Below are 13,808 nucleotides of genomic sequence, written 5' to 3'. Positions count from 1 at the left end.
AGGTCTTTACTAAAGCAGTGCCTGGAGCTGCTACCTGCCTCGTAGACTTATCGAGAGTATTTGTACACATTCACATATTCACACATGTGCGTGCATCCATTTATGCAAACATAACTGTACACACAGTCATACTACATGCATGTCCAATCACACATATTTGCACATACTATGAACACTAATAGAGGTGCAGCTTTGCTTTGCTCATTGTTGGTTAAATTCCAGGAGATTAGCAACAGAATAATTCAATTTAGTGGAACACAGAGTATGTTTCTTCCGTTGTCAATTCTGTGTAAGTGCAAGGAAACAAATAACTCCATTTGATGTGCGCAGAGTTTTTCATTTGTCAGCTATTATCAAAGTCGCAAAGCCTAAAGAGGCTCAGGGTAGAGCACAGGGCCTGAAACCCTTTGGGCAGGGAATCCAGGAGGAAACCATTAGAGGAGCTTCAGTGGAGAACTAGCCCTTCCTCCCACTAGCTTCACATCAGAGCACAAGATCATCCAGAGCACCCACTGTGCGTGACATCCAGGCAGAGTAACATGTCTTGCTCACCATGTGGAATTTCTCCCCATAGCTTCCATTTGCCACAAACTATTCAGTCCTGTATGTTAGCCGGCTCTGAAAATAGTCGATTAATAGAACACTTGCATTTTTTTGCCCCTGTGTATATACACACACACACACACACACACACACACACACACACACACACACACACACACACACACACACACACACACACACACATTTAGAAATGTATAGAATAAGAACAAATGTTGCAGTTTCTTTTCTGTATATGTCCTGCACCCTGATTCTGTTTCACTTCGCCTGTTCCTCGGCCTGATTTGCATTCAGTGTTTGACCCAGGCAGTAATCTACAATGACTCCCCCATAAGCCTCTGGCACATTTGGGAGACGTTATAAGCTGTGACAAAAGACAAGAAGCGCTACAGCAAACTGAACGTAGCAGGGGACAGTCTCCTGATTAGCTAAAATTGTCCTCTTTATTTCCACTTTAAAGTCACTTTCATTTTAATCACAGATGCTTTTTTGTATTCCTTGATTGAACATGCTATCCCCTTTATGGATGTGTACAGGAGAACTGTATAGATGTTTGTACAGAAATACAGAAGAGAAATTCAAACAGTAAAAATATTTTCCTCAGACACCAGACGAGACACACAGGTAAAGGTTTATCCATATGATATCGTAGGTTTATGAGCTGCCAAAAGAGGTAAGATGGGGGATGGGCAATATAATGTAAATTGAAGTCCTTTTTGAAGGGGCTGTATAATTTCCAGAAGAGAGGGATTTGTTAATTCAAACCCATAGATTTTCCACAGCGAGTGTGATAAGCCCTTATGATTTGTGACAGGGTAACCGCTTCGGCATCAAAATCTGACATTCGCATCTGTACAGAAATCATATGCTCCGCTTGCCTGCGAGCTCCACTGCCTGAAATAACCGCAATATATGCTGTGTCACGAGAGCACACTATCAAACAGCAAAATCATTGGGAATCCACAATTTCTCATGTCCCAGAGTGCACCCTTTTAATCTCAGATCTCACGAGCCTGTGCAGCATAAATGTTTGCTTGATATGTAAGCAGCGGTGCAGTTTGTGTGCAAAAAAAAGACACCTTTAAAAGTGAACTGGTAAACAAGTTCATTTCAGCAAGGTTCATATTCAGATTGGAAAATGGAGCCCAATTAGCATATATGCAGAGAGGCTTTGCATGCTTGACATCCTCTCAGCCCCTCTGCTGGAAATAGCCATGCACACAACATCCTCTGATTACATTGATATGTAGATTCATGCATCTGCAAAGATTAGTTATTCATTAATGTATTTGCTTTGAATTCTCGGGTGAGTGTACCTCAGACAGAAGTCTGGGGCAAACCAAATGCACCAGAGGAAAAATGTCACAAATGATCACACAAAATCCACATCAAAAATATGCAGGTTCGGTGACCCACAACAACATAAGCCCAATAGGGCGTTACGATTAAGAAAATCCTTTGGCACTGGGGCTAAAAACAGAGAAAGTATAAACATAATTATCAGCCTTTTCATCTTCACAGCAGAATTAGTTTTTCTTGCTTTAAGTGGGCTATGAGGATTAATCATTGCAGCCTGTGTGAGTTTCTAAGCTGTAGCGTTCTGTCATCCTTTCATAAAGGCATCATGGATCACCAGTTTGCTTCTTCAGTGTCCTCTCTTGCGGCCACACTGCAAGCACTTTTTTAACTTTAAAAATAGGCTCGCCACAGAGAGTGCCAAGAAATGCCAAACACCAAACAATGTCCCCTTGCTCAGATCTGGCCACAAAATGGAGCTGATAAACCCAGAGACTCTGCATGGAAGAAAACAAATAGAGTCTCATTAATTAATGCTATCTATATCAATTAATGTGTACAGTGCTGACACACACACACACACACACACACACACACACACACACACACACACACACACACACACACACACACACACACATCTAGTGTACAGTGTCAGTTTGTGGTCATGTTTATTTATACACCTCTTAATCACAGTGAATAAATGAGCTTCATATCATTCACATTATGAGAGAAGAAATGAAAACGGCACTCTTTGGGAGGTGTCCTCTTTATTCGCTCATTAAGGCGAAGAAGAGAAAACTGATGAACAAGGGCTGACGAGATGAAAACGGAATAATAAAAGCAGAGAGGCTGATTGGGTAAAACAAATCCAAGCTGTTTAAATATCAGCACCAACTTGGCCACCATCTTTAACTGCTGACGTTAAGGGGTCTTTATAGGAGCGGGTGTTACGTCAGAGTAAGTGACGTTAAAGGGTCAGCTATAGGAAAAAGACTGATGGACTGACTAAATATTGACAGGTGCTCTTTACACAGACCTATACACAAAATATGTAACCCAATCCAAATATTATGAGGTTACGATGTGTTGTTAGTATCTAAATACTACAGAGGCACCGGTTTCAGTGGTGTGGTGACTGATCAGGACACTGGGATGTCAGCAATTATTGTTAGTAGGAGAAAATAAGTTCATGAATAGGTCTACTACAATCTCTCTGGTAGGAGTGTGTAAAACTATTGGTAATAACAGCTTCAGTCCATCACTGCTGAAGCTTCAGATAATCGCTGGCACTTTAACCTACGACTAATTGTGTTCTGCTAGATTGGTCCCAACTAATCAAGAGCTTCCTCCTTCCTGTCCTCCCCTTGCCAAAAATTGATGATCTATGGCTCTTGTGGATGTAAGACATCAGTTTGGGTTGTCTTGGCGGTGACTGGTTTTCATAGGTAATGATGCTAAATGACACAACTGGGAATAAAGGAGGCTAGTAAGCCATCCATCAGGGGCTAGTTTAAATGAGCTGCCATTAGGGGCATTATTCAAACCCCAGTCCACTCACGGCTTTCTATCCATAACAGCTATCCCTTTCTCCCCCCCCCCCCCCCCCCCCCTCGATTCTCTCTCTCTCTCTCTCTCTCTCTCTTCTCTCTCTCTCTCTCTCTCTCTCTCTCCTCCCCCTTGCGCCCCCAAACACACATCTATACACAGACACACACAGTTTGCCACGAGCTACTAGAGGGGACATCTCATTCTTTTATCCACGGCGAGTCATTGTGGTGGTGTCAGCTGGTGCTGTCTCTTTTATCACACTGGAAGCTAATGGAAGCAGCAACTGCAGGAGGTGGGGGAGAAGATGCAGACACACACACACACACACACACACACACACACACACACACACACACACACACACGGAGCAATAAGAGGTTGTGGAGATGGGGCGGGTGGGCACGCCAGGCCCCGGGGCAGGAGCTGTTCTGTGGTGATGTTTTTCATGCCGAGGCCTCTCTATCAGCTTGTGTTTCTGACACTTAATAAACCACAAGGAAGGGCTTCAGACCCCTTTCTCCCTTTCTCTCATTCTCTTTCTCTTTTAATCTGGGTGTCATCTTCACATAAAAACTACTAAAAAGGTTTTGTTTCATTTTACACGTCCAACCTCATTCTAACTAAACAAAACATTAATCCATTTAATTCCTGCATGCAAATCTATTGGTCTATTATTCTATATACAGTATACGCATATATATATATATTGATTATAAATACTCTGAGGATAACAACAGCGTTTATCTACAAGATAGGGAACAATAGGCAATGATTGCAGGAGGATTCAGCGCAGAATACATCTTTGGATAGGATGGTTGGGTTGACCTAATTTCCTGATAACAGTGTTGAGATGCACGGGGCTGCTACTTTAAACACACATGCTATAAGGGACATATGCCAGGCATGTATTGTATTTATATTTTCTATAATTCTTTATTTTTTCAGTCTTTTTCTCGTTGTATAACATAACAATCGTGCTTTATCATGTGACACCATTTAGATACATATCATGTTTATATTATGTTTTACATTAGGCAGTGAGACAGTTAAAAATATACAAAACAATATTGTTTTACTAGACATAGTTTCTATTTTTTAATATAATCCTCAGTATCTTCATTGTCATCATCATTTCGTATATTTCTGTAAGATATGTGCTTTAGCTTCTGTGATCAAAATATTATTGCAGAAAACAGCAACTCCATTTTTTCAACATTTAGACAATAACTTCCAATGTATTACAGACATTCACAGTTACATGTTTTACACAGTACAGTTTTACAACAAAGTTCCAGAGAAAACTGTGGTAGAGTAACTTTATACAAAATTCACAGGACATGAACTGTAGCCATTTCACATTTTCGCTCAGTTGTTTTGCTTTTCAAAGTAAACATGTTCTGTTCAACCAGATGCCTTTCACAGTAGCTGCCATAGAAGCAAACTAACATTGTCCTAACACGCCATGGCAAAGGTCTGGGGAAATTAAAGCTTTGTGCTTTTCACTAGTAAAGCAAAGACAACATAAACAAAAAGAGAAACAGACCACTTGCTTACTGGCCTGGACTTATACATCTACATATGTATTGCTGAATACATATTGATCAAACTATAATTGATCATTACACATAAAAAAAAGACTGTACTTAAACACAGAGTTGGTCCAGGTTTTTGTGCTAGCATACAAAGTTGTATTCTGTAATTCTGCCCAGTCGTGTAAACAGACTATGGCTTAGTTGAAATTGGTGTATTGGCTTAAGGCCTTCTCTCTTCTTCTTCTTCTTCTTCTTCTTCTTCTTCTTCTTTTTTTTGTTTGTCAGGACACATTTCAGAAATTTTTCACTGATGTTCCTGAGGAAAGCATGCAAAACGTAAACAGGATTGACTGTCAGCATTGAGGGATAGTCGATGTTTGTAAATCACTTTTCTAACCCTGTTTTTTTTTTTTGTTTTTGTACTTCTTTGTACCCTGTGCTTTGCCAACCGAACACTAAATGGCATAGTTTTTGCTTTTGTCTGCCTATTGATTTTGGTCCTCCATCACAACACATATAGTATAAAACATCCTAAAAATAATTCTAAAAATGTTTCGATCACATAAAAGTTTTCCCTTTTTTTTTACTGAAAAAAAAGGAAGGAAAAATAACAGTCTCTCTCACACACAAAATCATTTTGCAACAGAGCTCCTAAACATGGACTTCTTATTGGCATTGTGCTTACTCAGAGCTCCCCGTTTGCCTTGTGGCCTGTAGTTTACCTCACAGATTGCAACGCTTGGAAAAGAGACAACTGTGTGAGGTTTAGTAAACATCCACAATGAAATTGACGACATCCCTTGCACTCTTCGACGATGTCAATTTTGTTCACTACTTCATCTACTATATTCACACGGTATTTACTTGATTCATGAAGATATTCAACAAATCTCTAATCTATATCTCTATGTTTTTTTCTTTTCTCACAGTATTACACAGTATGTTTACATTTTTTTAACTTCAGATTTATGGTTGTATTTGTGAACACTAACAGTCTTTGATATTGTTTTCAGAATGCAAACCAACGATAAGACATAATTGGCTTGGTTTTTACAAATGCAGAAAAATTAAACATGGTTCGAAAATCTGTTTTGATCACATATTGCCCCTGGAGGTAGGTGAATCAATTAAAATCTTGGAAGTCCTTTGTAATGTTCTCTTTTGTCTACGTGCTCCATGAGGGTTTCTTTGTTGTCTACACGTTGGCCTCGGCATTGGTCAGGTTAGAGGTCGGGCTTGTTGGGTTCGGGGGGTTAATAGGCTCCGTTGGGGTAGCTGGGTTGGGTGGTGGACTGGTCGGGCTAACAGTTGTGGTGGTAGGGTTAGCCAGACTGGCCGTGGTAGTGGTGGTGGTGGTGGTGATGGTGGTGGTGGGACTAGTTGCCGGGTTCACCGGGCTCGTGGCGGTGGCCGGATTAGCTGGCGGAGGAGCCGGGCTCACAGGGCTGGCGGGGTTGACGGGAGCTGGATTGGTGGGACTGGCAGGGATTAGCGGGAGCTGGGTTGGCAGGGCTAGCGGGATTGGCAGGGCTAGCGGGATTGGCAGGGCTGGATAGGTTAGCGGTGTTGGTTTCCGCCAGCTCAGGTCCATTCTCCTGAGGTCGCCTGACAACTGCAGGAGGGTGAAGCATTATCCGAAGTCGCTGGGAGAGAAACACAACGCAAATGAATTACACAAGAGACAGGGTATGTTATTTTTGAGTCAGAATAAATCCAAAAATCTGGTTCCACAAGCTAGCAAGAACCAACAGACAATTCACTTCTTACCTCTTTGTAAGTGCCCTTGAGTCCGAGATACATATAGATCATGTATCCTGGTATGAGAATCATGGAGGACATTGCCATGAGCCAGCCCACTCCCTGACCCCAGGCTGGAAACACGTAGTCTCCCATTTTGAGTGGAACCATTTGTATGGCGCTGAACAAGAACACCCCCTGTGGGAAACACGAGACGCTTTATACATCCTGACACCACTGACTACAGGCAGCACTGTCTCGGCCTGACGTGGCTGCAGGCAGGTAATATTGACTTTATTTATTGTTTCATTTTTCATGTCATGACATTAGATGTACGGTTGTATTAGTTCTGAGTACTCACACCGACGATGAGAGGGGTGAACACGACCCAGCACATCTTCCACCATACACAAGGCCTGTAGCCAATCATCTCCTCGATGTTGTCGTAGAACTTGTCCACACCTGCGAGACAAATGAATCTGTGATCAAAATATTCATATCCAATTTATTTCAATTTGCTGCCGGTCTGCCATGCATGATGATGAGGACGGTGAGGTGGAACACATGAGTGCACACGACCTTGAGGCGGAACAACGTTTGAAGCCGGGCAAATATCTGTGGATAGGTGTGACGTTTCTTAACCTTCATATTCACCCTGACTTTTCATCTGTGTCATATTTCACTCACTTATTTTGTTAAATTATAAAGAAAAATGCATATTTTGGATGATACTTTTTCACATATTGCATGACACACACCGTAGAACCAGGATATGGAGATGCATTCAAAGAAGACCAAGAACAGCAGACACATCCCACTGGCAGAGTAGTAGTCAAACAGCTTGAACACATAGATTCCACCCTGGTTACAGAAGAAAACATGGATGTGTTACAATTACAGCATAACATACTCTGGTATTTAATGCCATTAAGAGAAAATGTCAAAAATGTAATTACACACAGTAGATTCCATTTCTCGTGCCACTCATAGTCAGAGGTAAAATAAGAGCGCTGCCCCTGCCGTACCTGTGTGATGTTGGAAAGTCCGATTAAATAGGACACCAGACAGACACACGCGATGAAGATCTCTCGCCTTCCCCTCAGAGCTCTGGGAAACTCATCCACCAGAGCAGTGATGAAGCCTTCAACAGTGCAGAACTGAAAGACAGAATCATAGAAGCACACGTGTGAGTATGTGCACTATTTGCACCTGCTGCATTTATGTTCTTATGTTCACAAACATGTTTTTAATATATATTTATCTTTATTTTTGTAGCATGTCTGTGAATATTTTGCACAAATGTTTTCTTCAACAAAGAGCTTTTATGGTAGTAGTTAGGCTGACTGATGATTACAAATGACAAAGAGTTGCAGTGTGCACCAAACCATGGGACAGAAACACTAACTTAATCTTCTGAATGACCAAGCATCCACTTCTTGGAGGCCATTTTGGTAATAGCTCTGATATGCAAAGGCTATTTATCCTATTTAGAATATCATTATAATTGATGTCTTTTACTTTGGAGTGTCATATAGCTGCATGTATACACTTTCTTTTAATCTCAGTGGCCTTATTCAAACTCAAATATCAAACACGAAAGAAAGATGCACAGATAGGAAAACCTGCGGGCACATGGAGGTGATAAAGTTGCATTAAAAATACTTGACAGCTGATGTCAAAGCTCAGCCATATCTGTCCGCAAGAAGCAAATTGCATGCTTATCATGCAGTGAGCAGGGGTGAGCTGCATGATATGTACCTGCATTTAAATATTTAGGTCAGCCCATGAGCAGATCATCTCCAAGCCCCTTACCTGGCTGTCTATCCCCAGCATGAGCAGCATGGAGAAGAACAGAATGGCCCAGAGAGGAGACACAGGCAACTGGGTTACTGCCTCGGGGTAGGCCAGGAAAGCTAAGCCAGGACCTGGATAGTAAATCGGAGAATCACATTTCATCAGGGTTATTCTCATAGTACTCTGATATGACAGCAAACACACATATTCACATAGAAGTGATGACACATGCTGCGTTTAGCTGTCATTATCCATAACAGTGCACTTTTTTTTGTGCAGAGACAGAACCATTGCAGAAGAAGGCAAATGTGCAATCTGTAGTTACCTGAAGCTGCTACGTCGGCAATGGGTCTCTTTGTCACATTTGCCATGAAGCCAACAATAGAGAAGATGACAAAGCCAGCAAACATGCTGGTACATGAGTTGATGCAGCACACAATGATAGAGTCTCTGGAGAGAGGACATATGAAATAGGCCTGTTGTCAAAGATTTAAGTCGACTCATTTTTCCCCTCCTTAAAACAGTCGACAGAGAGAGAGACTGAGATCTGAAAGAGTGGCTGTGAGAATGCATCACTGCCACTAATTCCTTTTGATCGTAGAGATGTTTGGCAAATACTCGTTTTATATTGTTCATGACAGACATAAAGGGATCTCATTTAATATTTAAATAATAAAAATGCTCCTATGTATTTATCATGAACACATATGTAGAGAGATAGATCCATAGCACACATAAATGAACACAACTACTTTTATGTAACTGATTGTTTATGTGACCCAGAACCATGGGGCTGCAGGGAAAAACACTCAGGCTTTGCAATCATAGTTTGGTTTTTTTTTTTCCTCTCGCACGCACATCAACAGCTAGAAACAGCCTTCTGCTTAGATTGTTATTATATTCATGCCAGCAACTCCCATTAATAAGCGCTTTAAGGGCTCTTACAAAGTATCATTGAATAAGGTATTTAATAAGCAGCGATTACTGATGTAATACATTTGCCAGCGTTCTCTGTCTCCTTCTCATAGATAGATATTCTATACTATTCATAAATCATTAACCAGTCTTACCTGTAAACATTGTTTTTAAAAGGGTTATAGCTGCCCAGAGCTATAAGTGACCCCAATCCCAATCCGTAGGAGAAAAATATCTGGGTAGCTGCATCCAGCCATACCTGACAAAGGAACACAAGCATTTAGCTGCGTGATGCCGAGCTCTGGTCACTCAGGCATGCAGTAACATAGGTATGAATCACATGATGATATGTCATTACCTCCGATTCTTTCAGTTTTTCGAAGTCAGGGGTAATATAGAACATAATTCCATCTATCGCTCCAGGTAGAGTCACCCCACGGATGAAGAGAATGAACAGCATGAAGTAGGGATATGTGGCTGAGAAGTAAACCACCTATACAATGTGAGACAGCAGGGTCAGCAGGATAACAACACTGAATCTCAAGTAAATTTATGATGCGTACAGAATTTGTAAATTTGGAATTCACCCACTATTCAGAAACTTTCATGTAGGTTTATAAGATTTTCTAGATATATTTTCTTCGGTCTCTTCCACACAAAGAAAACAAAAAACAAAACAGATAAAGAGACCAAATATTCAGCAAAGAAATCACTGCAGCTTCACTTCGAATTGCTATTGTGCATTTACGACACTGTGCAAGCAATTTGTGAGCAAAGTGTGCACTGTGCAGGGGGGATGGGGTATTTTGTGACCAAAACAAATTGTATTTGCCATGGACACATGATGCACTAGACTTTTGAAATGTGGCATCACAAGGGAGGGAAACAGCTCCAAGTGAAGGGAGAGGACGAAACCAGATTGTGGCGTATGCTCCTCCTATCATGAATCCACACTCAGTATAGAAAACGTGTCAGGAGAATTGGAATTAGAGGAGCTACCATGAGGCAGAGTAGGATTAGTGGACGTGAGTGTTTGATGTCTTTTCACTTATTTTAAAATCAATCTGGACAATGCTGACTGTAGTCTAAATGAATATTGCATTGCTGTCACATACTGACACTGACTGGGTATCAGTATAGCGTAAAGAGGTCTTGGATACCCAAATTTGGCAAACGTCTTACCTTCCCTGTCCAGCCAACCCCTTTCCAGATACAGAAGTACACAAGGACCCAGGCGATGGCCAGTGTTATTGCCAGTGGCACTCGAATCTGGCCTGGTTTTTCCAAGCCATCGGTCATTTCATGCATGTTGCGCCTGTAAGTCAGAGCGAGCAACAATGAGACTATTATACACACAGGGAAAAAAAAAGCATGCAGCAGAGGAGGCTGTCTTTTATGTATCTCTGGATGCATGCAGGATACTTTAAAGCTCTGCTGTTGTGTGAACGCAAGAGAAAGCAGTCAATATCTTACTCCCAAAACTCCACCACTGCACTGGTGAGATTGGTGGTATCTGGAATGGAGTGGTTTGTGTAACATTTCTCTGTGTTCCAAGCATTGTTACATGAGCTCCATGGAAGATCCTGTAAAACAAAAATGACAGTGTTTCTCCTCCTTGACACATCTATGGAGATTACATCACTGGCTAGAATTCCTATTGAACTGATATATAACAACTTTGACCCTATGTGATATAATCACGTTAGTACACTGTGATATACTTACAGTGGTGAAGGAGTTGTATAGGTAGTAAATGGCCCAAGAAATGATTACAATGTAGTAAATGTTGAGCCAGAAGGACAGGACAGCTGCTGCAAGGCCCACACCTTAACATACAGAAATTAATTAGGCAGTGTAGTAAAACTATTATTGGATATGCGTCTTATTTTCAGGCCTGGTAACAAGACACAATTGTCCAGAAATATTGAGTTTAAGTGAAGTATACCTTTAAACATAGGAGCCAGCTTCCACACACCAAGCCCTCCAATTGAGGTGTACTGACCAAGAGAGGTTTCCAGTAGAAACAAGGGGACCCCAGCAAATATGAGGGTCAAAAAATAAGGAATCAAGAAGGCTCCTGGATGGACAAAAGTAAATCAAGTTATGATTTTTTGTCTTTCTCCAAAGACCAATCTTATGCTAAAACTGCACTGACGCATTACTTAATTAAAACACCAAAGCACAACGTCAATTAATTTAGCTTGTAAAATGTATGTGATATTCATTATTTTTCATGTAATCGACACGGTCAATTAGATAAGGTCGACTGTGTGCATCATGGAGCTGAATAGGCCGTGCAGTTTGCTTACATTAGCTGTGAAAATAATGTTTACCTCCACCGTTCTTTCCACAGAGATAGGGAAATCTCCATACGTTTCCCAGTCCAATTGCATAACCCACACACGACAGGAGAAAATCAAATCTCCCTCCCCATGTTTCTCTATCAGGCAATTCCTTTATCTGCTTTTCGGGTTTCACGTCCAGTGACTTGGGTTTGTCATTATTAGTGGCCACCTCGTTCAGTTCTGTGACTTGTCCATCCGTTTTGGTGCCGTTCGTCGCCATGTCTCTGGATTTGGCAGAGGTCCTGGCAGTCGAACGGGAGGCTTCAGCACCAGTCCACGCAGACAGCAGCTTCGCAGTTTTTAGACCTAACCTTTGGACCAAATGTCTGGAGATGAAGCCTGTGCACACACGGCTCGTCAGTCGCCGTTAACCTGGAATCGTGAATAGAGCATTTGGTCGGTTTTTTTCAGGAGGCGCTGAAAATGTGGTCACTTGTAAAGCGAACACATTTGCGCTACAATCATTTACTCCTCGGCAGGTACAATAATACAACGTCAATACAACTGAAACATACACTGTTTTTACTGAAATGTGGATTTAAATCCACACACTAATAATCTCGGGAACACTTGGCTGCCTGACAAAAATGATCATTCATATCAAACTCAACAAACACCAAAAAAACCCATCGATGGCAAAGTCATGCTGGACTTGCTCCCATAACTAAAAACACAGACGACAGATTGCGCGTAAATGAACAGCAGCCAAAACCAGATCAGCACACACATGATCGGCAAAACAAAGTCTGCAATTAAATAAGCCACACGCAAAAAAGGAAACGGAAAATGATATTGACGAAAAAATAAAACTTTAAGACAAATTACAAGATCCAAAACATGCACTTCAAGCGCAGGACGCACCGTAGCAATAGCGAATAGCCTGTGATAATTAAGCATAATAAAGTGGAGTCCACCAATTACCACCTGCAGATTCTCCAAACAGTTATCCACATACAGAATTGCAAGCAGCAGGAATACAGAGAGGTCTCAAATAAACTGGAACACAAAACGCACAGTGGAGACAAAGGGATGTCCAATGCGTAAAAGCTTTACGCATCAGGCTGCACAAATAGCCACCCCATTCTATGCGCTTAATTGAAAACTAAACATGTTATTAAACGCGCGAGGATGCGTCTCCACATTGGCGCCATCCAATAGACGAGCAAACGGCAAACAATTCGGCATTTTAATTGGCTGTAGCGTGTAGGTGCAGAGCTCATCGTGCAGTCGTTACTTTGACCCCAGCAACACATTGACAGTCTCATTCACAATTTAATCATACTCACTATCGCTGCAACGACAAATGAAAAAGAATAATGCGTTAGCCAGACTCGTTTGAATGAGGGTTCAAACGCGCACAGACAGACTCAATAATTCAGCAACCGGTTTACTCACAATGAATCTGTGATCTGTGCCGCCGAGGATACGCTGCCTGCCACAAATCTCGAAACGAGGTATCCGTAGATTCCTCCTGTGGATGAAGTTGTAAACTCCCAATATTTCTTTGAACATAAATAGATTTTACTTCCATTAAAAGACTTAAAGGGACCATGCAGCGTTAGAGATGTCCAAGCAGGAGCTGTCCAGCGGGGAGCAGTGCTGAAGACCAGGAGGAGGAGGAAGAGGAGGAGGAAGAGGAGGAGGAGGCTGAATCAACACGGGCAGCAGCCGCTTCGCCTTGTGCGACTGTCTAACATCAACAACCAGAGACTCAACTCCCATCTACACAGCCTCAATGTCATCTCAAAGTCGCCCCCCCTCTTCTTCTTCTTCTTCATTTATAGGCTGCACTGACTTCCCACTTGCAGTTTGTTTTTGTTTTGTTTTAAATATTTTTTTAATTGTTTTTCTCTTTCCCTTCATTTTAATAAACACCAAAAATGAGGTATTCACATTCTTTGCCTTGACCACCCCCCATAGATAAAGCATGTTTTGCAATCCATACAAACTGACTGGAAATTAGGACATTTTTCATTTCAAAGTTATAAATATTGGTCAGTTTTAGGGGCTTTTAAAAAGTAGTTCATTAAGGTTGTTACTATTTTTTTTTAGGATTCAACAGTTTAAAATGCAATTA

At 41.4% G+C, this 13,808-nt stretch overlaps 1 protein-coding gene across 1 annotated transcript; it reads right to left on the bottom strand.

The window, feature by feature from the left end:
* Positions 1-5,268: 5,268 nt before the first annotated feature.
* On the bottom strand, positions 5,269-12,786 carry LOC115010450 (sodium- and chloride-dependent GABA transporter 1-like). The gene is given in 16 exon segments (XM_029434995.1): positions 5,269-6,426; positions 6,428-6,583; positions 6,708-6,875; positions 7,039-7,139; positions 7,436-7,538; positions 7,703-7,834; positions 8,490-8,602; positions 8,797-8,921; positions 9,542-9,645; positions 9,745-9,879; positions 10,569-10,701; positions 10,860-10,969; positions 11,112-11,212; positions 11,332-11,463; positions 11,720-12,103; positions 12,656-12,786. Coding segments are annotated over 15 exon segments (2,136 nt in total). The 5' UTR covers positions 11,952-12,103; positions 12,656-12,786; the 3' UTR covers positions 5,269-6,135.
* Positions 12,787-13,808: the final 1,022 nt, after the last annotated feature.

This window comes from Cottoperca gobio, chromosome 7 (genome assembly GCF_900634415.1).
Source record: "Cottoperca gobio chromosome 7, fCotGob3.1, whole genome shotgun sequence".
In the NCBI taxonomy this organism is placed as follows: Eukaryota; Metazoa; Chordata; class Actinopteri; order Perciformes; family Bovichtidae; genus Cottoperca; species Cottoperca gobio.
The sequence above is the reverse complement of the archived record's forward strand: the minus strand, read 5'-3'. Positions and strand labels throughout refer to the sequence as shown.